Consider the following 26079-nt stretch of genomic DNA (forward strand, 5'->3'; position numbering starts at 1 on the left):
CTCCCACTCTCCCACTGTCCCTCTCTCCCTCTCTCCCTCTTTCTCTGTTTCTGTCTTCCCCTCTCTCTATAACTCTGCCTTTCAAATATAAAATAAATCTTGTAAATAGAAAGTAGGCTCAGAAAAGTTGAAGAATTCAACCAATCTTCCAGATTTTTGAGTTCTATAAATGCAGAGGCCTTGTCAAAATAAGTCATTGTATTATTTCCAGTGCCTAAAACTATGGCCTGTAGTGCTGAGAGGGCAGTACAGTACATTTGGTGAATGGATTTAATTAGTGTAAATAAGGATTAAGTGAAGAAGTTCAGAAACCTGTGATACATTATTTGCAAATCTTGTTTTCATAATAATCTGTGCACAGTACATGATTGTCAAATGTACAGGAGGAAAGAAGGGAGAGAAAGAACAAAGAAAGACATAACGGAAGGGAGAGGCAATGATGGCCAAAATCACGCTTCCATTCTGTAAAGCTAGTGTGAAAGTTGACAAATTATGATAAAAATCAATCATAGATAATAAATAAATGCAAGGTACCAGACAGAGATTTAGAAAACAAAAACACAATATTTTCTCTGAAGATTTTCCCATGTAGTCAGCTAAAGCACTTTTGTGTTTCCAAAAATCAAGCTATTATCTGCCACACTGCTTATAAAACCAGCCTCAGATTACAATGTTCATGAGAAACAGCTAGAATGTGGATGAGGCATCACTTACCAAATCTTTTTATTAAAATAAAAGTAGCTTAATAACTAACCAAAGTACTCATCAATACAGCAATTTTATCCTATGAGAACTATAATCATACTTAGCATTACTGAGTTGGCAAACAGCTATAAGTGAATTTCTAAAATGAGGAACATTTTTCTCTATTAATTTGTGTCTTTGTGCCTGAATATAAGATATTAGCTGTGACTTTATTAAAATGGAATAAAGACTAGGTTATACTCAAAGTAAGTGAAACATGATTATGAATTTCAACCAAACATGGAATCCTTACTCCAATATAAAACATGACAATTATATTACCTGGGACAAGATCTTCAGCCTCTGAACCTCTGAAAGTCAAATTATTTAAGCAATGGGACACCTGTCTAATCACAGTCATGCAGAGTAATGAGAAAATGTACATAGTTCCTGGCATAGGGTTAGGTATTCAGTAAGTATGTCTTTTTTCTTCTTCCAAGAAACCCTGCAGCTTCTCTTAAACAGTAATTCAATGATTAAAATCTTTCTCTATGAACACTGCCTCCAGTTGAAACTTTAATAATAAAGATGAGATGGCAGTAAAGAGAATATATTTTATTTTACCCTTAACATGCTTGATTCTAACATGATTTTACCCTTAACTTGCATGATAAAGAAGCTATCTTGGGGTTATCCTAGATTACCCAAATTATGTATACAACTAAACGAGTTGGCCAACTTTCTTTTTCAAATAAAACTCATTTAATGATAAATGTTACATGCTAAAGTTAGCTTTGCATTATTTGCTCGAGCTTTTCCTATATGCTATATCTATACAGAAGTCATAGATCAACGTCGGCATCTATGTTGAGACAGATTTGTCCTACTTAGATATAACACTATTTGAGCTTCAAAATTAAAGCTCTTGAATAATTTTTTTCTGGACCACAAGAAACCAGACACACTTTCTAGAAACATTTCGGTTCACCTTTGGTGTAATTACTTGCCTTTGCCTCAAACTCAATTAATCTCAGGCCTTAGACTAAGCTCTGGGGTGTGTGTGTGTGTGTGTGTGTGTGTGTGTGTGTGAGAGAGAGAGAGAGAGAGAGAGAGAGAGAGAGAGAGACAGACTTTGGAGCCAGGTAGATCCTGATGTCAATCTCAGTTAATTAACAAGCTAATTAGCAAATTACTTTACTTAAGATCTTTACCTCTAACTTGGAAACAGGTACTGACTCAGAGTTATTGTGAAAATTAAAATTGAGATCATTCACATAATGGGTTCAGTGCTGTTCCTAGTGGAATAAATAAAGGTATAACATTTCTAGCACTTTGTTTTTAATGGTAAAGTTTGAATTTTCCATAGATTAGACATGTGTACTAGTCCCTACAAATTGACCCATGAAACAAAAAATGCAATTCTTTACTCAACGAGAGCCAATGATATAACTACTAACGGCAAGAAATCACAAGAGCATACCATATCCCACTGTAGAAAGACCCAAGTGTTTCATTCTATTTTTCACAAGTTCAGCAAGCTCTTGTCTTTCTGACCTCCTGTAGAGGTTCAGTCGCTGCTGGGTTATTTTTTCAGCGGTTTTACCAGAGTGCTTTGGGCCTTTTCGGCTCAGTCTTCGGGCCCACTGCATGCTCTTTCTGCGCAGCAGAGGGTGGTCCGACTGGTCACTGGACGTGGAGTTGCGGTGGTTACTGCGATGGTGCCCCGGCTCTCTGGAGTCCTTGGTGTCCTCCCACTCTTCTACACTGATAGAGATCTGAGACTTTAAAGGAAAGGGATACTGAGAATTAGATCATCGGAACCTGCAACTGACATAAAATTCATCTGCCAAAACCTTAGCCCAGTTTTACTTGTGTATCTACTCATGAGAGTTTCCATAGAAAGAGCAAGTTAGAATCATAAATTCGAATTTTGATACTAAAATTCTTGTTAGAAAATATTTTCTTGAACTTAGCTATTAATCAGTTAAAGTATATGCATCCTCCATTACAGGTTTTTGTGAAAGGATTTCATTTCTATCCATGAGTTTCTTATTTAAAATGACTGCTAAGATACAGTTGCTTGAAACACACAAACAAAAATTATTTTACATATTTATGGAAGTTTTTTTTTACATCTACTAGGAGACTTCTACATTCAAGTTAAATAAATATTTCAAAAACAGTTTTATTTTTGGAATTAATATTTTAAAGGTTTTTAAATTTTTTGCTCTTTCTAAAAATGGTGCTGGAATGAACTTTATAAAGTGTGAATTTTACAAAATTCTCTCATATGCCCAAAAGAAAAAAAAGCATTTTTAATCTCATGCAATCATTATTCACTGTATAAAATGCTTTTCTTATTAAAATATGAAACATATTTCAGGAATTGTTTTAAATATTCTAAGTGAAAATATGTTATAAATTAATGTTTCGCAAATGCATTGTAGAACTCACATTCAAACCTTAACCATGCCATTCTCCTCAGGGGGAGAAACTGTGAACATATTCAAAAAGTCTGTTTTGACTTACACTTTTATCACTGCTTCTAGCTTTTTAAGGTAAGACACTGTGTTCTGATAACAGTCCCTTAATCCGTAACTTTATTGTCTCAATATTGCTTTTCATAGCAGGAAGTCATATGAAAACCAACACTCATCCAAGCCTGAAGGTCTTACTTTCTGAAAACATGCACATGCATGGGAGCAGCTCCTTGAATTCTAGCGTTCCTAAGAGCAGCATTCATCAGTCTGCAAACAGTTGTTTCCTTTCTGTAGATGGAAGCTTGAATGTCAGCTACAGCATGCATGTATTGTTGGCCTCCAAAGTAATAGAATTTAAATTACCAATTTAAGTAAGGTCAGGAAGTGGATCCAATAAAATCCTTTAAATGTGAATATAAATTATGGAAGCTCAGTCAGTGCCTTATGTACAGTTCCCAGGGGCAAGCTATGAAATTATCCTCATTTAAATTCAACCCAAACTTCAAATATTCCTTCATATTTGTATTATAGAACAGCACTGTCTTAGAGTGATATGAAACATGTTTTAACCTTCATGTCTTCACAATGACAGGTTACTTAATTAAAAATAAACATCATATTTCATCTGACAATTTAAGGAGGGAGTATCATAATTTCTTAATATCATGGTTTAGCAATAAATGGAAATCTTTATAATTCTTAACTTTATTCTCCATCTACTTGATAATATACTGAAAATCCTCTTGGGTGGAAGTAAAAGATATAAACTCTTGAGTAATATCTACTATGAATAAAGAATACTGATATTTGCCCACTAATTTATTTGTACTTTGTAGGGAAAATGAAGTTATATTAGTTCATTCATATTTAGACAATGTTTGCAGAATTCCGTCACAATTATTTGAAATAATCTTTCTGTCCCTCTTTCTAGTTCAAAGGGTCAATGAGAAATAGTTTGATTGCCAGCAAATATGTAGAAACAGTAATCTTTCCTGATCAGATACTCGAGATATAAAGTTCATGTAAAGTTACTTAATAGTCCAAGTCATAGAACCACAAGCTAATGATATTTTAGGAGAGGGAAGTGGGATCCCCTTCTCTTCCAACAAAGATTAAAATATTTGTGGATGGGCACTGTGGTGCAGTGGGCTAAGCTGCCACTTGTGATGCCCAAGTCCCACTCAAGGGGACCTAGAATCCACTGTTACCTCTGCTTCTGACTCAGCTTCCTGCTAATACACCCTAAAATGCAGTAGGTGATGGCTCAACAATCTGTGCCCCTGCCACCCATGTGGGAGACAGGATGGTGTTCTGGGTTCCTGGTTTAAGCCTGGTCCAGCTCTGGCTATTGTGGGCATTTGGGGAGTAAACCAGCAGATGGAAGATCTCTATTTGTCTCTCTCTTTCGTTATCTCTCTGCATTGCAAATAAAGAAACATATATAAGTAAATATTTGTGAAAAATACTACTTGTATTTGTGATTGCTTTACCTGATCACATGTGGCAGGCATATGTAAACTATACATCTCAAACATGAAGTGAACATAAACACATTAGTATACCAATATTAAATACTCTGTTCAGTGTTGTTTTAAAATCTCAAAGGGAATATAACGATTAATAAGCAAAAATTCATAAAACCTGTAAGTCTTGCTCTTAATAATTCTATAAAATGAGTAACATGTTTTTTAAGTTTAACTAAAGAAAAAAAGGAATGAAAAGATTTTGGAGATTAATTTCAAGAAATCCAAACATAACATACATTACTTGTTTTTTACAGGTTTGAAATATCAAAAACGTTGATCATAAATACTCATTATTCTAGCCTTGGAAGTGTGTGTGCATGTGTGTGTGTGCTTGTGCCCATTTGTAAAGGAGGTCCATTTATAATATACATTCCTGATATTGTTTCATCTTCACATCATAACTGTTGTGTTTTGAAGATGGTATCATGATTCGGGAGAAATGGTGCTGACAGGGAAATATGATGGTGTCTCTAGAGCAGAACCTGTCCCTGAGCAAGGAGTCACAATGACTGAGCAGTTGAAAGTAAGGGTTCTGGCATCAGATAGGCCTGGGTTTAAACAGCAGTCCCACCATTTCCCAGCTTTTTAATCTTACTTAGGTTAGGATTTAAACTCTCTAAAATACTTCCCTATCTGAAAAAAAAAAAAGGCGTTTGATTACAGTATTACTTTGCTCATCTAAATTCTTCTGAGGATATAAAAGAGACAGTCTATAAAAGTGCATAATAAGGTGCCAGAGTAGAATGTGTTCAATAAATATTAGTCATTATATGGCTCAGGACACTGCATGAAAGGAAAGGAAAAGGATAAAAGGAAATAATTTGGGGGATGTGTAAAAGTGAAAAATGGGTTTTAAACAGAGAAGGAATGACTCATATTTTTGGTGTAGTTCTCCCTGAGGCTAACTGTATTTCACCAAAATCAGGGTGCAAAAACAAATTCTTGGGTATAAACTTTCCTTGATTAAAGTTTAGTGAATTGAAGAAGAGAAAATGTATTTACAACAAGAGTGGTTGATTATTATTCTGCAGCGTCGCTAAGAATTTTTCTGCACCACTTCTATCAGAGGACTCTGGTTTGACTTCTTTTGTATTTTGTATTTTCAGAAATTCACTAACTCTGAAAATCAAGATTTAATACTAATGAACATATTTACTTCTTTATGAAATGCTTCCATAAATTGTATATATACAGTTCAGCTATAAAATGAAAATTCATATGGATATTCCAACAATATTCTAACAAATTTAACATGCTGACATTTTCTAAAAGGTCCATTATTTCCAAATATTTATCAAACTTAATATGATGGAATAAAGGCTGAGAATATCTCTTTACAAAAATAGAAACTAAGTAAAAATATGTTCATTATACCTAAAATAACTTGATTACATTCATATTTTTAGAAAGAGGGTGTCACAGTCACAAAATATATCAAACAGTATTTTCTATTTTTGACACACACACAAATACACAGATCAAAATGACTCAATTCAGTTTCCTCTCAATTTGTTACTGAACAGCTATTCATGTCATAGGTTATTGAGCAATCTAGGGAACAAGTAGCATTCTGAAAGAAATCAATTCACCTCCTGGTTTAAAGTGACTTTCTAATCTGGATTCATGACTCCCTCAAGAGTATTTTTATAGGCTTTATAATGCTCTAAACTGTTCTATCTGCTTTATCATCGAGGACAACAGGAATTGTTGCTAAAGAAGACATCAAGGAAATGAAATCACTGAAGATATGTTATTTTAACATTCTGCAAAAGAATACCTGTCTCATGCTTCCATTCAAAAAAGGCTAAATTACAGGAACTCTTGAGCGAACATCTAAAGTTAAATCTAGATGCACCATAGCTAGTAACCTTAGCTCACTGCGGATTTTTTGCTAAAATATATATATATATATATATACAGAAAAATATTTCACCAATTTCTAAAGGCTCGGTTTGACATGTTTATGTACTCTGTGATGTAAGCCAAGACAGAAAATCGCTAGTCACATTGTATTTAGGTGTATTTTCAACTTATTTTTGGAATATCAAAGTTAAAAAGAAAACAAGCAGTGTTACAGTTTAAAAAATCTTGCATTTGTAATTGAATAACTAAACTGTGCTCACAGTGACATCAGGTGGATACTTCACAACCTTGAGCACATCAACTGGGATTCTTGTAAAATAGTGGCAGTAATGCTTAACCTGGCTTTCTTGGCAAAACAAACAAACAAACAAAAAAAAACAAAAAACAACCCCCCCCCCCCACACACACACAAACAACCAGAATTTATGAAAATATAGCAGGGATATTCTACAGAAAATTTAAAGTCAAATCCACTAAAGAAATCCAGGTTCAAATAACTGCCTTAAAAAACTAATAACTTGGTATAATAATAAAATTAACCACTTGACCTTATTCACCATATCAGTGGATCTCTTTCCATGTCTTTATCATGTCTGCCTGCCTAGCTTTCACTTACTATCTCTATTTCTGGTTAGTTGCATTTTATTTCTATAATTTCTTCTCTCTAAATTTGCTTATTAACTTACATATCCACCCACCTTTTGTGGTCCAGTTGTCCTGCTTTAAAAGTGTGTTGCTGTTTGTGTAGGAATGTGCTCAATTGAATCTGCACTTTCTACTCACATTTTGGCCTCTATAAAATTTGAAACTTAGCTTATTTATTTTCTAGATATTCTCATGTGGGTAGTGATTTTTTTTTCCCATGAACTTTCAAAACCGCTATTCAGAAAGAACCAGTGTACATTACATCAATTTCCTACTACCTTTCCTATTGCTTTACGCCCAGAAAAATTTTACCTTCTTTTTCTTTCTTTAGGATCTTGAATAAATTATTATAAGGTAATTGCTATCTTGAAAAGTTATAATATGTAATTGCTAACTACATGGTGGCTGTCTCCCTTAGAACTTAACTAATTAATCTATGTTAATAAGAATAAATTGAAAAGTCTTTATTTTTTATTTTATTGGCTTTATTTTCTTACTTAAAAGTAGTCCTAGTAAAGAAATTCATAAATACATAAATGAGATGGATGACACAAATACTATCCACATATTTAATAATTTATCCCCTTTCAATTCAAGGTATGAAGACATACAGTGGGCATATTCTTCTTGTTATAAATAGTCTAACTCCATGTTTGATGTTTGTTTGCTACGAATGACTTCAGGCCAAGACTTTTTCTTTCTCTTCTTAGACCTAGGCAAGCTGATTAGAAAGTCTGAGTGTTCCATCCTCAAACTATATAAGCCCCTTGGCACAATTATTAATCACAATAAAAGTCAAATCACTTTCTTTGAAATCATTTTATGAATGAGTTGGAAGCCTACTCCTACCCCCAATCCACTGGAAGTCACATTATGAGTTCTCACCCGTTCACATATCCCTGTTGTGTGCGTAGAATTATCCACATCAACCTCTGAACTCTACGTCCATTCCATACGAGGGGCGTGATCTCAACAGTTGACACAGAAAGCAGTGCACCTAGACATAGACCACTCCACTCAGGGTCTTTCCTCTCTAGTTTTGTCTTCTTAACTAAGGGATTGGGCTGTCCCAGGTTAACAGAATTTTCTAATTCTGTCTGCCTGCTGAAAATCTTGTACTTTGAATTGTGAAGTCTTAAGCTCAGTGCTTCAAAGTTTGTCTAGATTTCAACAATCTAAGTTTAAAAATTCCAGTAACTGTCATTTGGGTCCAGGAGTATGGGATAGTATCCCTGTGTCATGTGTGTTACTCAGCACAGACCTGTGTCTCGCTGAATCACTGGTCTAGGTTCCTTCAAGATAGGTTACTAACTGTAGGCTCGGGGGCAGGATTCTTTTCTGTGAGCATTGGTTGCATGTACAACCAGGCCTTAATTCCCTCTTCTATGTGTGTGTTCCAAGGACAGTCTGATAGTCTGCCCATCATCAGGTCCATTGTGTGATCATTCATGTGGAGAAAGAGTAACTATAGAAAGAGTGACTACCACGTAGCGTGCTAAGGATCATGCTCCTAGAATCTTGTACTCATTTTGTTCCTGCAAAATGCCTTTGTTGCTCTTGCTGTCCATGCCTCTGAGGCCAACAAATATTCAGATGTCCATAACAGCAAGGAAAATCACAGTTAAGGAGTTAATTGAAATCCTAGTTAAGCCTAAGATTTTTTTTTATAAAAGATTTATATATTTATTAGAATGGCAGAGCTACAGAGAGGCAGAGGCAGAGAGAGAGATCTTCCATCTGCTGGTTCACTCCCCAAATGGATGCAATGGCTGGAACTGGGCCGATCTGAAGCCAGGAGCCAGAAACATCTTCCAGGTCTTCCACGCAGGCACAGGAGAACAAGGACTTGAGCCATCTTCTAGTGCTTTCCCAGGCCACAGCAGAGAGCTGGATTGGAAGTGGAGCAGCCAGCACACAAACCAGTGCCCATATGGGGTGCCAACACCACAGGCAGCAGCTTTATCCATTACATCACAATGCCAGCCCCAGCCTAAGATTCTTAACATTTAACAAAGTCACCACTGCCTTCAGGGAGCCCCCTACCCATGATGACACTGACCTGGGAATCCCTCCAGGAAGAGGCTCATAAACACGAATAGGGCAGACAAGACAACCCCAATATATTCAGAGCAAACAGTAAACAGAAAAATAAGTGAATCAAAACGGACACAGGGAAAGGAAATGGAAAAACTAGATCCATAGGAGAAGGTCTACAGTTTGGCCCATCTGGAAATTCTTACCATACTCAAAGAATTTTTAACACAAAAACAAAAGAAGGAAATGAATGGTTCCAAATTTGCTTTGTCATCTCTACAGTAACACAAGTTGTCAAACCATCACAGCCTTATACAAAGTTGGGCTCAAATTGTGATTTCAATTGAAGACCTCAGCTAATTTAAAGACAGTATCCTAAATATGGGAATTATATTAAAATTAAAGTCTGTTTTACACTTTGGGGATGCTTTCAAACATAAAATAGAGGATACATAGATATAGCTACCTTGACTGTCAGAATTATCACCTTCCCCAAATTCACCACAATCATAACATGCATTATCCTAAAATATTCCATAGTATTCATAGGTGCTCTGATCTAATGAGTAAATTAAATTAAATTTTTGCATACAATCTTTGATAAAATAAGACAACATGGCCTCCTGTCTGCCCCCCATAAATAGTTACTAATGCTTTCATGGGCTGGGATAGGGTCTTCAAGGTTGAACCTCATTAGATAAGAACTACTTAAAGGGGCAATAATCACCACAATTTATCCATTTCATAGCCCAATTTGGCCTGATCTTAAACCCAGAAAAGCAAATGGAGTCCAATAGTAAACTACTCCAACCTTAATGATGTGACCATATATATTAAGGTCCTCATATCCAATATTATTGATATCACTGATTCCATTCAATTATCAATTCGTATAAATTTTGCAGTCAGATATTTGACTATTATGTTCTGTGCAGTGCACATTTTGACAACATCTTACAAACAGTTTCCCTTTACCTTAAAAAAATACAATGCTACCTTGTGGTACCTCAGTGTCCTGCCATCACAGAAAATTTATTTGCAGTCAAGATCTTCACTGCATTCATTCACTGCACTATTACAGACTTGTGCACTACTGCCTATGCTCTGCCTATTTGTCCAGCCAAAGGCCACATGTAGGTTGCTCTCTAGGAGGTAAAGAAATTCGTGAATCTTTTGCCTCAAAGATACACAAATAAGCATCAAGGTCACACATTTGTCTTGGGACAAATTAAAACTACAGTGTGAGGCTCATCAAAGAATTCCTTGTTCTCTTCAGAGTTCCAGACCGCACTGAAAGTAACCAAGACACACATTTCATGTCTGGCCACTGGGCTTTTGAACAAGGCATTCAAGGGAACTTCAACCCCCTACTAATCACAATCCACAAGCCCTAAAGACTACTTTTAAAAAGCTCAAATTTTGTTACATGAAACAAAGTACTTTTCCATCATCTCAAACATCTGGCATGAATTGTAACTGGGCCAGACAACATTGTTGACTTTGAACTCAACAGATTTCAAGCCCCCACATACCCTTCTGCCCCACATATGGACAAACGGGTAAGGAAGCCAAAGTGTTTCTTCCTGTTGTGCCACCAGGAAATTTTGCTTCCAGTGTGGGACGTCTCACTTCAAGCACAACCAAAATAGAAGCTGAACCAGATGCCCCTCTCTGCTCTATCAAACCACGTTTGAGTCTGCTCGCGAGCCCACTTTGTTCTCTTAAGTTTCATCAAACTCACATTAAATCTACCAAGAGATAATGAAGTTCAAAAATATGGATGACACTTTCATGTCAACTTTCTAAAAAAATCTTTTATTTACTGATACATTCCAAGCACCTAAATAAGTGCACCTGCTGTGCAGTGTTATTAAATAAATATTTGTATTTCTGATGGATGTTAAGGTAGAGAGGATCTTGCAGATAAAAATCATGAGTTTGTTCTTCAAGATAGGACATTAGAACATCTAGGATTGAAAACACAAATTTGCCATCCATTAACATAGACTGTTGAAGCGACAAGGATCAGTGAATGTTTGATGTAATGTGTAGAGAAAAAGGAAAAGGCTATACACAGCTTTTACGAACACAATTATTGTTCAAGTGTCAGTTGCCAGGTTGATTCTAAAAGGCATGTGGTGCCAGAACCTAGTAGGGGCTGTTACAGGAAAATCTCGTAATTGAAAACGAAGTCTTTTGTATCAGATGGTGATAAATTCTAAACCTATGTCTGCTACTTCCTTCTTTTTGTTCTTGATCAAGTTTACTTAGCTATGTCTGAGTTGCTCACTTAAAAAATGGAAATGAATTTTTTTTCTTTCTCTTCCTGGCTTAATTCACTTAGTATAATAACATGGAGGTTCATCCATTTAATTTTCATTCTCTAAAGAACTCAAATTCATATAAAAAGAGTGGTTACCAGAGTTCAGGAGATTAGGGAAATGGGGAAATGTTGTTCTAACAGTCTTTCTGTTAAGATGATTAAGAATTTAATTAAGATGGTTAAGTGTCAGAGACCAAATGTGCAGCCTGATTACTACTTAGTATCTAAAACTTGGTAAGAGTATATCTTAAACAATCTCACTACAGAAAAGTCCTTATAGTCTTCATAAGTGAAACAACTTGTGAAATACTGAAGTCCATAAGCTTTCAGTTTTAAGCCATAAGTACCCTGAAAATAGCATCAGAGTCCTGCAATATAGTAGGAGAAGGGTCTGTCTTCATACATTTGAAAAGCAAAAGAAAGTTGCTTTTCATATCATTAAAACATAAGCACATTTTGAAATTCCAATCACACTTAATATAGGAATATTAAAACATAAGCACATCTTAGAATTGAATTATAACTATACCCAATTCTAGGAATAAAAGGTTACTATGCTTTTCTGATCCTATTATTTTTTCAAAGTATCAATTTATGCCCTAAATTCAACTTATATTAGTCCTGAAATTTGGAAAAACATGTTATTTATATATCACAACTGTCTATAAAAATAACTAGTTTAAAAAAACTAAATAATTGCTTTAGATTTTTAAATGTCCAATGTCTGTTAGTCCCTCAATATTAACTAAAGTATTTATATATTTGTTATATTATGATCATCTGAAAAAGAATTCAATTTAGATAAATAAACCAACATTATTTGAAGACAAGTGAAAAATTAATTTACAATCTATTGGGAGAAATATAAAAATACTAATTTGAAAAGAAAGCATTTCCATTTAATTTATTTATTTTAAAGTCTGAAATACTGAATTCAGTCTTTAATATTCTGTTCCTTTAACATCTCTGAATTTATTTATCACACCATGGAAGGAAGGGAGACAATCAGAAAATACTTACTTGGGATGCTATTTCTCGAGACTGACACAATGAGAGAGAAAAAGAAACACAAATACAGTTTAAACAATGGTGAAACAATGCATACATGAAAGAATCAGCAACAGGGACAAATCATGATACACCTCAACATAACACTTATAATTCACTTACAATTTAATAATATATTTATTTATCATAGGATTTTTTAAAAACAAATTTAGGTAAATGAGTAAATAACTATGTTTTAACTTACTAAAGATTTGAAGTTAAGTTGTTTTGTTTGGTTTAGTTTTTCTAACAATGTCTTTCTAAGTTTGATGGAATAAAAATTTGATGCTAATGGAAGAAAATAAAATAACTGATAGTAGCTTAGGAAGCTATCATTTTCTCAAGAGAATCTTTATGTAATTTTTAACATTCAATAATCATTATTAATATTTATGTCTGGATATCATTTTATATCCTAGATACTACCTTCAGATTCATCTTTCCTCTTACATATTAATGTAATTAAATTGAAATAAATATTTTGAGTTTTCACAGTGGCAAAGAGTCTAGAAATTTATCTTCCCAATCAATCCATAATAGTTATTTAGTGACTTTAAAAAATCATGCTATCTTGTATTTCAGTTCTTTTTTTTTTTAAAGATTTATTTATTTACTTGAAAGTCAGAATTACACAGAGAGAAGGAGAGGCAGAGAGAAAGAGGTCTTCCATCTGCTAGTTTACTCCCCAGATGGCCGGGCTTCTTCCTAGTCTCCCGCTTGGGTGCAGGGGCCCAAGGACTTGGGCTATCTTCTACTGCTTTCCCAGGTCATAGCAGAGAGCTAGATCGTAAGTAAAGCAGCCACGATTTGAACCAGCGCCCATATGGAATGCTGGCACTGCAGGCAACAGCGGCTTTACCCGCTATGCCACAGTGCCACCCCTTCCCCCCTTTTTAAGGTATTTCAGTTCTAAGGAACAATATTCGAATCATTTTTAAAGTTAAAAGTAAAATTTTCAACTATATTCATTAGTGTCATATGACTCAAATCTAACTCATTATCCAATACTTTCTGATTATTGTTGTAAACATAAGAAATATGTTATAAACATTTGAAGGTATACACTCTGAAATTATTTATCTCAGGATTCCTAACACACGGCCCATGGGAATAAATATTGTTTAAATGAAAAATAGCATAGGCTTGGCATTTAGAATTTTGAAACTACCATAATCCTTATTAAAATAACTGTATTAATGATATTTCATAAGAGGCAAATTTTAATAATATATTAAAATGCTACTGTTCATTTAATAGCAAATAGTGAATGACTGATTGGCAGATGGCCCAGTCAATAATTATTGTAGTCTATACTTTTTTGAAAGCTACAGGATGTATTGACTACAAAAGTGACCAACAATCAGGGTAACATATTCTCCAAATTTATTGCACTCACCAAAATACATCAGTATTTATTTATTAAAATGCTTTAAAATAGCCTCTCTTTTCTAGTAAAAGCTTCCTTGGTCATAGTATTCTTTAGGCAAATGTGATCTTCAGTACAGTGGAAAACAGAGTCAAATACAGGTCCATTTTTCCCACTTGGAAAACCACAGTGACGAATATGTTCATTATTCAAAATGTTTCATATTTTGGAAAGAAAACACTTTATCACATGTATGGGAGATGATACCCTCAATGGGATCTTGGTAACATTTTAGAATCAAAACAATAGATCTGCAGTGAAAAATATAGATACCCACTTTCAGTGGAATAAGTAAGTAAACACTCTCACAACAGTTCAGATACAGTTTTGTCACAAATGAGTTTAGTGAGGGCTGTGGATCTCAGAGTTGTATGTAAAGGACTGTAGAGGAAATTTTGTTCCTTGTTTTACCCATGAGGAAAATGATTTCTTGTTCTTCCTATTTTTGTGTTTTGAACCTGGAGGACTTCATGTTGCAAAAATTCTCATGAGTACAAACGTAGTGACTGAAGTTCTTCCTGCATGGTGATCCATGACTAGGCACAGAGAGCCAGAGCCACCTCTACCTCACCTGCCACAGGCTGATTCTCTAATCAGTGTGCTCACACTCGCTGTACTCTCTGATTATCTAGATGTAAAGTCTTCTCCCCACAATCTATAGACCACCAGAAAAAGCAAAACTATGAGAGAGTGTCACAGGTGTTTCATAAATTGTACAGATTTTGACTACGAATATTCCTTTTAATCAGTTGGCTTTTTGAAGGCATATCCCTGAAGTATCCACTGCTTCCCCCACAGCCAAGCAGTCGTATGAATCATGGTAACTCCTATTTTTTTCTATAATGAACAGGGGGGCATACTGAAAATGTACTAAAGATAATGTGGCCTGAAAACCTGCATTTGATTTTAAATTTAGTTTTAAAAACTTCATCACAAAACAGGTTAAGCAAACCTAGGATCTTTGTATTAGCTTCTACCTACTATATTCTTGTATGAAATGTTGACATTTAATCAAAGTTCTTCATAGAACAGGGTGTGATTTAGCACTTAGAAACATAAACTGAAGAAACAGTCAATAAAGTGCCCGCAAATATCATTACTTTATGTTCATGTATCTCCTAGTTGTAGTTATTAGTTACAAACGTACAGGTTAAATATTGAGAACATGTTCTGCTTTGTTTCAAAAAATCTATAATCCCCAATGATAATCTTTCTTATTTCCCTCTCCCTACAGCCTTTTTTAATTGGTCTTCAGCTGTTTCTATAAAACATACATCATTACTAATGCTTAATTTGCTTTTAATTTTTCAGTTTCTACTTTTATCTCTTCTCAGTCTGGAGGAAGAAAAATTAATATTTCCACATATTTCACTAGCTCTACACCTTCCCTCACCTCATAGTATTTTGATATTATTTTAGTTGGATTAAAATCCAGGAAATATTATGACTAAGTACAGTCTCCAAATGAGAGATATAGGATTCAGAATTAGTATTCATTTCTTGTATACACTGGTTTATTGTTGATGGGGGCATCAACTTTCAATAACTCATTCTTAGCTTTGGAAACTGCATAATTTCTTAAAGATATTAAGAAGCATTAGGTATAGTACAGATTTGCTCTGCCTGCAGAAATCTCTCTGAAGCCTTGTTACCTGCTCTGCCGGCTGTGACAGCTACCCTGGGGATTTCCTTGGTCTCATTCTTACCACCTTGTGTCCATGGAAGGTCTGTTTTCCTGCATATCAGGATTCCTTCCTGAGCTGACTCATTTACTTTGAGGGAGTAGTTAATGTAAAAGCTGGAATGGGAAATATTTTTCAGAAGATGTACACTGAAATATGAATTATTTTATTCTGGAAAGTTTGATAAAGTTGGCTGAATATAAAATTCTACTTTGAAAATAATTCCTTCAAATCTTGAGAGATTATTTCATCGGCGTCAAGCTTGCAGTATTGCTGTTGAGAAATCTCAGATGATACTTTGAATGTTTCCTACTCTACCATCTCTTGGTTTGTCTTTCTGGAAGCTTTGGGGATCTTCTGCTTCCTTCAGTGTCTTTATATGTCTACTGTAACTCAGTGTTACAGGTGTTTGGTAGCACTTCCCACTTGGAAACCAGCACACTTCTCTTCTGGGATTATTCTGGAATGATTACTGATATTTCTTCATTTTTGCTTTTTTTATTTTCTTTCTAGAAATCTTATAATTCATCTCTCAAGCCTCCTGGGTTGTTCCTCTAATTTAATCTTTTCTTTATTACATTTCAGCTTTTGAATTCCTACTCTAATTTTTCAGTTCCTCAACTTTATATTACAAACATCTCTGCTTTGGCTACCATATTTTAAAAATTTATTTGGGAGACAGATACAAAGAGAGAGAGAGTGAGCGAGTGAGCAATCCTTATCCTCGGATACGGGCTTTGGTGTCTTAACCAGCATCTCAGTTGCTAGACTAAAAGCCTGCTCTAGTCATAGTTTTATTCTCAAGAGTCATTTGTATTATATAAATATTCCTTTAGTATTCCCTGTTCATCTTTCATCCTTATATCATATTTGTAATTGTAGCTTTTTAAATATTAACTTCACAGATACATTGGTGTAGCACACAGTTCACCCATTTCTAGTGTGTAAAAACAAGATGATTTTATTTGATTCACTAATGGTGCAAATCATCACCATAAATCACTTTTTCATTTTTTCCATTATCCCAGAAAATTCCATCACATCCTTCATCTGCTAACCCCCACTGCTCTGACCGCCTTCTGTAGGCAACCACTAATCTACTTTCTGCTGCTCCACCTTTGCCTTCCATGGGCATTTCAAATAAGTGGAAATAGTATAACCTCGTGTCTATCTTTTCTTATTTAACAAAATGTTTTGTGGGTTCATACAAGTAATAACACACATATATAGTTTGTTTCTGTTGCTAAACAGTGTATTCTCTGTATCAATATAACATATTTTGTCTACCTGTTCACCAGCTGAAAATATTAAATATGGTGTTGCAGTTGAAAACATTCACATCCAAGTCTTTGTGTGAATGAATGTACATTCATTTCTTTCTGGTAGATATTTAGGAGTGATTGAACCTAGGCCCAGATACCAGCCATTGTGGGTAGTGGTCTTTTGGGGAATGAGCTAGTGAATAGGAGTTTCTCTCTCTCTTTCTCCACCCCCCCCCCCCGCCTCACCCCGCTCCCTCCCTCTGTGAATGCCTGTGCGTGTTTGTCTCCATCTCTTTGCCTCTGAAATACTTCTTTAGGGAATTTTTAAAAATTGAGGAACTGACAAATTGAAATCTCTGGGTGACATTTTTTTATGATGGGTGTCATGGTGATCTGACTTAATAACTATCGAATCTCCCATGCTTGTGCTTTTAGGCTTCCCATGGACTAGGTCAGATTTCCTAAGAGTCTTCCATTTTTCTGCTGAAGGGTAAAGCATAGAGAATGGGCCTTTTTGCTTAGCTCTAAGCATTTTCTGTGACACTCTGGCCCTTGACTATGTCCAGTATTGCTGAGTCCATAAACCTTCAATGTTCGTCAGTGTGGCCTGAGCAACAGTAGCAAAGTTTCTGGAACTGCGGGGGAGAAAGGTGCCTGACAGGAGCACCTAACAAGATTTCAGGTCTCCAGTTCAAATGGATGCAATTCTACCTCCTGAAATCTGGTGTTTATTTAATTCAAATAAGAGAAAATCAGCCTTTTAAAAACAATGTGTTTTTTTAAATTCCTGAAACTTTCCGTTGAGCCATCTGATAGGTATAGGAAGTGGCAGAGTGTATGAGTAAAAAGATCTTTCATCTCATTAGAGACAGAAAACTAGTATTCTGTGCTTTTATGTGATCAGAAAAAGAAAAAGCAGTGAAGTTTCCCTATTCACAAAATACCCAATATCTTTATTGGCTTCAGATTTAATTGATGTCTCCCTCTTTTAGTTTTTTTTACATGGAAGACAATTTAAGTCATAGTCACATTAAGGTACTTTGGCATCTGAAAACTGCTCATCATGCTATTTAGAATATCTTAAAGAAGAAAGTAAAGGATACATTCTTTTTTAATGTGTTCTTGCAAAGTAATATTTTGCATTATAATTTTTTTCCTTTTGTGTGTGAGAAGAATTGCTATAAAACTCAACATAGTGTTTTGTTTGCTTCAATTGACTGAGAAATAAAAACAGAATGCAGGCTCAACTCTAGCAGTAATTGTATATAAACAGAGATGAACATTAATTTCCATACCCCTTTTAGTACACTTTATTGTAAAAATGCCTAATATTCCTATTTTTTCTCTTTAATTATTTATTGCCTCAAATATTCCCACATAGCTAGGATATGAACCCTTAATAAAAATATATGTGCTGGGGCTGGCGCTGTGGCATAGAGGCTGGCCTGTAGTGCCAGCATCCCACATGAGCACTGGTTCAAGTCCTGGCTGCTCCACTTCTGTTCCAGCTCACTGCTATGGCCTGGGAAAGCAGCAGAAGATGGACAAAGTCCTTGGGTCTCTGCATCCACTTGGAGACCCAGAAGAGGCTCCAGCCTCCTGGCTTCAGATTGGCACAGCTCGGCCGGCGCCGCGGCTCACTAGGCTAATCCTCCGCCTTGCGGCGCCGGCACACCGGGTTCTAGTCCTGGTCAGGGCACCGATCCTGTCCCGGTTGCCCCTCTTCCAGGCCAGCTATCTGCTGTGGCCAGGGAGTGCAGTGGAGGATGGCCCAAGTCCTTGGGCCCTGCACCCGCATGGGAGACCAGGAGAAGCACCTGGCTCCTGGCTTCGGATCAGCGCGGTGCGCCGGCCGCAGCGCGCCTACCGCGGCGGCCATTGGAGGGTGAACCAACGGCAAAAGGAAGACCTTTCTCTCTGTCTCTCTCTCACTGTCCACTCTGCCTGTCAAAAATAACAAAATAAAAAAATAAATAAATAAAAATAAAAAAAAAAACCGATTGGCACAGCTCTGGCCATTGCTACCATGTGGGGAGTGAACCAGCTGAAGGAAGTTCTCTTTCCCTCCCTCCCTCCCTCTCTCTCTCTCTCTCTCTCTCTGCATCCTTGTAACTCTACCTTTCAAGCAAATAAATAAATCATTCATATATATATATATATATGCCAAAAGATGAACTGAACTCAACTCAAGAAAAGAGAAGGTATTCAAGAAAAGAAGAAAACTCAGTTTTCTTCTATCTTTTCAATGACATGTGTGTTTTATTTGGCTAGACATTTGGGGATTTATAAACATTTTACTAAAGTGATCTTTACTTGTGATGGACAATGTTTTGCAACACATATTTAAATACTCCTTGGTAACAAGACAAATACTTAGTTGCTCTTTCCCAACCTACAACATAAACAACACAAAACAATATTTTTCAATAAGACAAAAATGGCTGACATGGATATGGACTTGACCCAAAGCAGAATTACATTCAAATTGACAAAGACTATATGAGGACATAAAAATAAAAATGTGGCCACACTCTGCCATATGGAAGTCTTCTTTGTAGTGATTGTAGTCAAATAAATGGTTTATATATCGAGAATGCTTGTGTTCCCAGGAGTCCCTGTGTGGAGCCCCAGTATGACAATTTTTGGAGGTAGTGAGATGATTAGGTTATGAGAGCTCTGTATAAAACAAGCCCCTAGAGAGATCCCTTGTCTCTTCTGCCACATCAGGATGCAGTAAGAAGATGGCCATTTAAGAAGCAAGAAGTAGGCCCTCACCAGAACCCTATTCAGCTGGAGCTTGGATTCTGGACTTCTCAACTTCCAAAACTGCGAGAATTAAATTTATGTTGCTTGTAAGCCACCCAGTTCAGGGAATAGACTCAGATGGTGCCCGATTGCTTCAGTGGGTAAGCACTTATTTTCTCTTCATCTTTAACCAAATCATATTTTTTTGAAACCACTATTCTTGAATTTTCAGGCATTTCTGGACAAACTACCTTACATATTTCATCACCCAGGATGTTTCTCCATTCAGTCATTGCTGCTTTTCTCTGATTTGGTCTTGCTCTTTGTAGTATCAACCACAGGGATACAGAGGCATGCACAAAACCACTCCAATTCAGCAAGAGAGACAGCCAACAAAACTCCATTTAACACTCTGAAACAACAGTAAAATCACCTAAAAACAGCTCAGATAAACCAAATTATTTCCTCCTGGCCTTAATATTTACTCGTGTATGTATTCAACAATAAATTTGAACAAGAAAGGAAACGTTTATCCCTTTAATCTTAAGCTTTCCATAATCCATAATCCTCTTTTCCATCCGTGGACCTGCTGAGATTATCACAAGTGGGTATCATGATTATATGGAGTACCAAATTGCATCTGACTGACCTGAGCGTCCTACTTCTACTTTTGCATAAGATAAAAAAATGGCCAGTCAAAATTTCTTTAAGATTTATAACTTTTGGGTATCTAAAGAAGAAAAAATTACTTTAAATATGTGAGGCATAATATTAAATGATGTCACAGATATTCATAGAATACTGCTTTTATCCAAAAATCCTCATTTCATCAGAGAGTATAATTTTAAAGGTGATGTCTGAGTAAGGATATAAAAACTGCTTAGAACCACATGATACAACCGAGTCAAAATCTGGCCGTGTTGTCAGTTCCTGCTGTCGTCACACATTCTCCTCCCCTGCTCATAGACTGCTGTACCAATTACTGAGCTTCCCCAGGGAAGATCTGGCACTGTTTCTGGAGTTTTATTTTGGCTTTAAAGGGATCTTCACTCTAGATATTGAGAGAAGGAATCTCAATACATACTAATTTTGCTTTGCTTTGCTTCTTCCAAAAGCTAATACATGCAGTTGGGAAATATTTTAGAAACCTAGTTTATTTTTTATCAGCTATTCTTATGCATCAGAACCTCAAGATTATTTAGAATTAGTTTCCTGAAAATTTTCCAGTAGTGGCTAACTCCAGATCTACAAAAGACATCCAGAGCCCAACATCCATAACCTGTAGAAGTGCCCTGTAACCAATAATATGCTGTGAAATTCTGATGTCATTTACAAAAGCAAATAGTTGAGAAGTGTTTTAGTTCTGATAGTTAACACCATCTGTTCAAACAGCATTCTTTTTCACTTCTATGGCATTTTTCAGAAATCCATTTCCAAATTTCTGAATGATTTGTGTTTACTGTATTAAACATCAGAACAGAACATTTTTATATTTCCAAACCTCAGATGTAGTGAGCTTCTGAGATTCAGTCCTGTAGATTCCAATGGGAACATCTCCAGTAGAAGAACACAACTTCTGATAAAGCCTGGCATATGTTCTGATCCATAAGTCATCCTCAGTGATTTTCATCTATAAGAAACATGAATTATTTACATATTAAGGGCTTAAGAGGTACTAAACCTAGTGGTTATTTTCATGTGTTCAAGGCAGAACTTAATAATATTTGGAAATCTCATAGTAATATTCTATAAGTGCTTATTCATGTATCAAAATTCATTTGTGTACTCCTCCATCAGTTTATCCTGAGGGATCCTCCAAACTTGAGAAATCTGAATGCTTAACTGGGGGAAGTAAAGCATTGTATTAGTTCAATGACAGTAGGCAGTAGGGTACAAATAATTGCCTAGGAGATGTTCTACACCAGGTGGAGACTGGTGAATGTTGTAATAACTGGAGGCCACTACTAGTATGAGTGGATAGGGTCTGCTGATGCTACAAAAGTTAAGGTATAACCAGGAAATGTGAGCTCTGGTTCCTCTATACCACTTACAGATCTGAATGGTTAGCAATTCACTTTTTCCAATACACTTGAATGTATATACTCATTTATAAAAAATGGTTAAACTACATGATCACTGTTTTTCTAGAATGTATAGCATCCTTTGTCTGAATTTGCCAGTCTCAAATTACCAACAACAACAACAAAAAAAAACTTGCTCTGAATTTTGTACAAAATGGCTTATTACTACTAATTAAAAATAAAATAGTTTTCCTGAATATATTTTTAATAATCTTTTGAATCTCAGATATCACTCTTTGAACTCATAAGAGGAAAAATATATGATGTAGAAGAATTAGAGTTAACGGTCGATGGATTTCAGAAGCTTTTATTACAGAAATTATTAACTTACAGAACAAAGAAATCCAGATCCTGGTATTGTATCAAGTCCCAAAAGAAGTCTGGTGATAGAAATCATATAATCCTTCACAAATGACTGAAATATATATAAAATAAATATGTATTATTTATATAATGGATAAAATGGATAGCAGTATAAACATTTCTAAAAGATTACTTCTCATAACATATCATTAAGCCTCCATAAAAAAGGAAATAAAAATCTCACTTGTCAGTGTCTTAAGCAGTTCATAAAGAAATACAGAATATAATTATCACTTAGAAATATATTGATAAACTTTATGTGCATTATTAGGCATGATAAACATTTTTTTTTAGATTTTTACTAACAAAGACATACAAACTGAAATAAAGTAGTAAATGTCATAAAACTCTGAAAGAAATAAATTTACCATGAAACATTCCACGCATTTTTTAGGAGTGAGCTCTATCCTAGTAAGATGAATTTCTAAGCTGCATTTATCATTTATTATTACATACTTATATGATCTCTTTCCACATCATTCTAAAATGGAGACTTAAATGGAGTCATCACATTATCCTGGGGCTACAGTGAATTTCTTAGACTGCAAACTCTAAATGCTAGAATAGTCAACAGATTCAGTGACTAAATTTACTAGTAAGAAATAACAATGTGATTGAAAATCTTCCTTATTAATTTAAGAGCCATTAATAACCTACTAAAAATACTCAGAAGGGAAATTCTCTTCTAGGTTTTTCTAATTCTGAATCGAGTGTTTTTCAAACATCAAGTCAGAAAATAAAGTTATGAATTACAACCAGCACATTTGTAAATGAAATGGAATACGTTTTAATAAGGCAGAAAAGAATGAAGCAGATCACAGGCAGAAAGGGTACATGTGATATTGTGCCAGTTCTGTCTTCCTTCCTCACATGCAAAGGTATATACTGGATTGATATGCAAAATACATTTACTCTGTGACAATTTAAGAACTTTAAAAATTACAGTTCTGCAAAAGCCTCGGAAAACACTCAATTTCTTGTTTCTTTATAATATAAAACATGAGGTAGAAAAGGAGGAAAAAATTACTGCTTTCCAATTCAAACCTATTTTCTTTCTGTTTAACTCTTCTATTAAACTTTTTCATTTTATTTAAACATTGTATACTAACATTAAACATTTGGCCACTACTGATATAAAATCTTCAGTTCCAATAGCGCTCCTCAAACAAACTCTCCCCTGCAATTCTCTCTGGAATAGACCAGAAGCTGTGTGTGTTGCGGTGGTGCTCCGGGCAAGAGACTTGTTCCTGGCACGCCCAGATAAAGTGTCTGCAAACTCCAGGGCACACAGGAGCATTTGCTCTCCTGAGCTGAATTTGCTCCAGCCTCATCTGGAAGAAGCAGATGGTTGCTGACATTGCTAGAGGCAGACTTCTGGGCAAAATTAGCACAAAGTCCAGCAGAAAAGCCTTAACTTTAGATCAGTTTATTCAGTCAAGCAATCACAGAAGAGGAAATATAAATATATAACCAAAAAGAAAATGCACAATAAAATGCTTAATTTGAGATTAACATCAAATCACTGAAAGTCCTACGAATGAATGTGTTTTGGTTTTAATGGAAATATTCAGAGATTTTTCTGATTGCTTGAATCAGGGACTATGAAATATTAAATTTTTTCAGTTTCTGCCAGGGACAAAAGTGATTATATTTGTATGAAATAATATCCCATGAACTGCTTAGCTACCAAAAAAAAAAAAATGGCAAAGTTAACTTGGCATTCAGGAACAAATTAAATGATTCTGAGTTGTAAAATATCTTCCATATTTTTTATAGTAGGCACTAATTAGAAGATGCTTAAAATGTCCCTGACTTTTCAGCTTACTGAAATCAATGTGATATATTATTCAAACCTGAAATGTGCCTTGTGATACCTCCTGTCTTTTTTTAACTTAGGAATTTTCCTATCTTTATCTTAACCCAATAATATGCTCAGAATAATACGCAAAAAGCAAAATAAATATTGCATGATACTGAAACCAAGGGATTTCTAAAAAAATTTTCCCATAGATTATTTTTAAACAATATTTTTCTCACAAAATGTTTTATGGGGCCCAAATGCCACTGAATACATGAAATGGAATTGAATGACTTCCAGAGCCCTGTTAAGTTAGCAGATCCAAGAGAAACATTAGGTGTATCATTCATTTAAATAAAATCTAAGTGAAATATAAAAATAAGCATTTTATAGCAAAAAAATACTGCATACCTGATACAGAAGTGTGTCCAACATACTGATGCTAAATACCCTTCCAGCAGCAAAAGGTAGTCGAAACATAAAAGCCAAATTAGACCCTCTCTCCCGTTCTTTCTGTTCAGAAATTTGAGATAGAAAAAAATTTTGAGTAGTCTATCTTCTATGCAACTTTGCATAAAAGATAAATTTTCTTGACATAAGTAAAAAAAATAAATTCTCATTACATGGTTCTTATGGTTATTAGCTAATTGTGTACTTACTTCACTTACAATTGTATTTTTAAATATTCCTTTAATTCTCAAGACCAAGTTTTCTTAATCAATTGAAACACCAAGTAGTTAAGGGTCGATCATTTCAAATATTAGATGTGTGTTTATTCTTCATATAAGAGGTGGCATAAAATAAATAAACAAGCATAAGAACTATCTAATCAAATGAAAAAGAAAATCCTAACTAGAGTAAGTGTCATAACACTTAAAAGAAGATTTGTTTTTAAATATTCTGAGAACAAAAGAAAAAAATGTCATGTAGGAACCTGTTACAATCTAAATGTTTGTGCCCCACCCACCGCTACCTCCTTAAAATTCCTAACCTTCCAGGTGAAGATCTTTGGAGGTGGAGTCCTTAGGGGTGAGATTAGTGACCTTACAAAAAAGTAAGGACTTCCTGTCCCTTCCACCCTGTGCATCACTATGGTTAATGTCCACCCCAAAACTCAAACTCATGTTTCATTGCCATTGTGAGGGTATTGGCAAGCAGCTCCCTGAAGAGGTGATTATTAGGTTATGGGTACTCTGCCCTCCTAAATGGATTGATGCCATTATGATGGGAAAGATTAGTTTTTAAGGGAGTAGCTTTGTTACAAAATCTCTCATGCATGTGCCCTTACTCTGTCGCCATGTGACACAGCCAGGCCCTCACCACGGGCTGGCATGTTGATATTGCACTTTGCAGCTTCCAGAACTGTGTGTGTGTGTGTATATATATATATTTCTTACAGTTAAATTACCCATTCAATGGTATTCTGTGCTAAAAGCAAAAAACAGACTAAGACAACCATTTATAAATCAAGAATATGGACCCTGACCAGACCCTGAATCTTCCAATACGTTGATCCCAGACTCCTCTGCCTCTGGAATGTGAGAAACAAACATCTTTCATTTATAAGCCACTCAATCTATGCTATTTGTTGTGGTGCCCAACAGACTGATACAGTCTACTATGGACAGTAGTCTCTATCTTTCTGTCATCTTAATTTCATTTCTCCATCTGCCTCATTTAAGTTGTGCCAGTCACACCAGTTTGCAGCTAAATTTCTATAAAGTACACACCAAAAAAATGTGTTTACATGTGACTGTGTGTGTAAGAGAGAGAGAATGTATGATAGTTTCTTTCTAGGAAACTCTTTTGTTATCTTCCTTTAAAAACTGAAGGCATGAGAGCAAGTGTCAGATTTGTTGTTGAGTTCAGAAGCAGTTTCTTAAGAATGCAAGTTAAACTGGCATTTCCCAAGTGTTAACCTCAAAAATGCCAGCTTCTTTTGGTACCAACTTTCCTTTACTAGGAAAAACAGATACAGCTAAGCAAGTAAGAAATCAACCTCCACTTCTTTAGGCAACAAAAGTAAACCGTGTTTTTCATGCAGCAAATTTAGGGCTCTCAAAGGAAGGGATGCCTCCCATAGTCCCAGGTAAAGAAGAGGTGGGAGGTAGAACTAGCTA

General features: G+C 35.4%; 1 protein-coding gene across 3 annotated transcripts in view; it reads right to left on the minus strand.

The window, feature by feature from the left end:
* The window catches only part of KCNT2 (potassium sodium-activated channel subfamily T member 2), a 385345-nt gene that overhangs the window by 16040 nt on the left and 343226 nt on the right, over nucleotides 1–26079 (minus strand). For 2 of the 3 annotated variants that reach the window (XM_062211536.1, XM_062211538.1), the window contains 5 exons: nucleotides 24371–24472; nucleotides 22130–22213; nucleotides 21219–21347; nucleotides 12576–12596; nucleotides 2165–2465 (listed from right to left, as the gene is read on the minus strand). In XM_062211536.1, the coding sequence (XP_062067520.1) occupies nucleotides 2165–2465; nucleotides 12576–12596; nucleotides 21219–21347; nucleotides 22130–22213; nucleotides 24371–24472 (637 nt within the window). The remainder of the gene's footprint in view (nucleotides 1–2164; nucleotides 2466–12575; nucleotides 12597–21218; nucleotides 21348–22129; nucleotides 22214–24370; nucleotides 24473–26079) is intronic. The other variant, XM_062211537.1, reaches the window with a different exon arrangement.

This window comes from Lepus europaeus, chromosome 14, assembly GCF_033115175.1.
Source record: "Lepus europaeus isolate LE1 chromosome 14, mLepTim1.pri, whole genome shotgun sequence".
Lineage (NCBI taxonomy): Eukaryota > Metazoa > Chordata > Mammalia > Lagomorpha > Leporidae > Lepus > Lepus europaeus.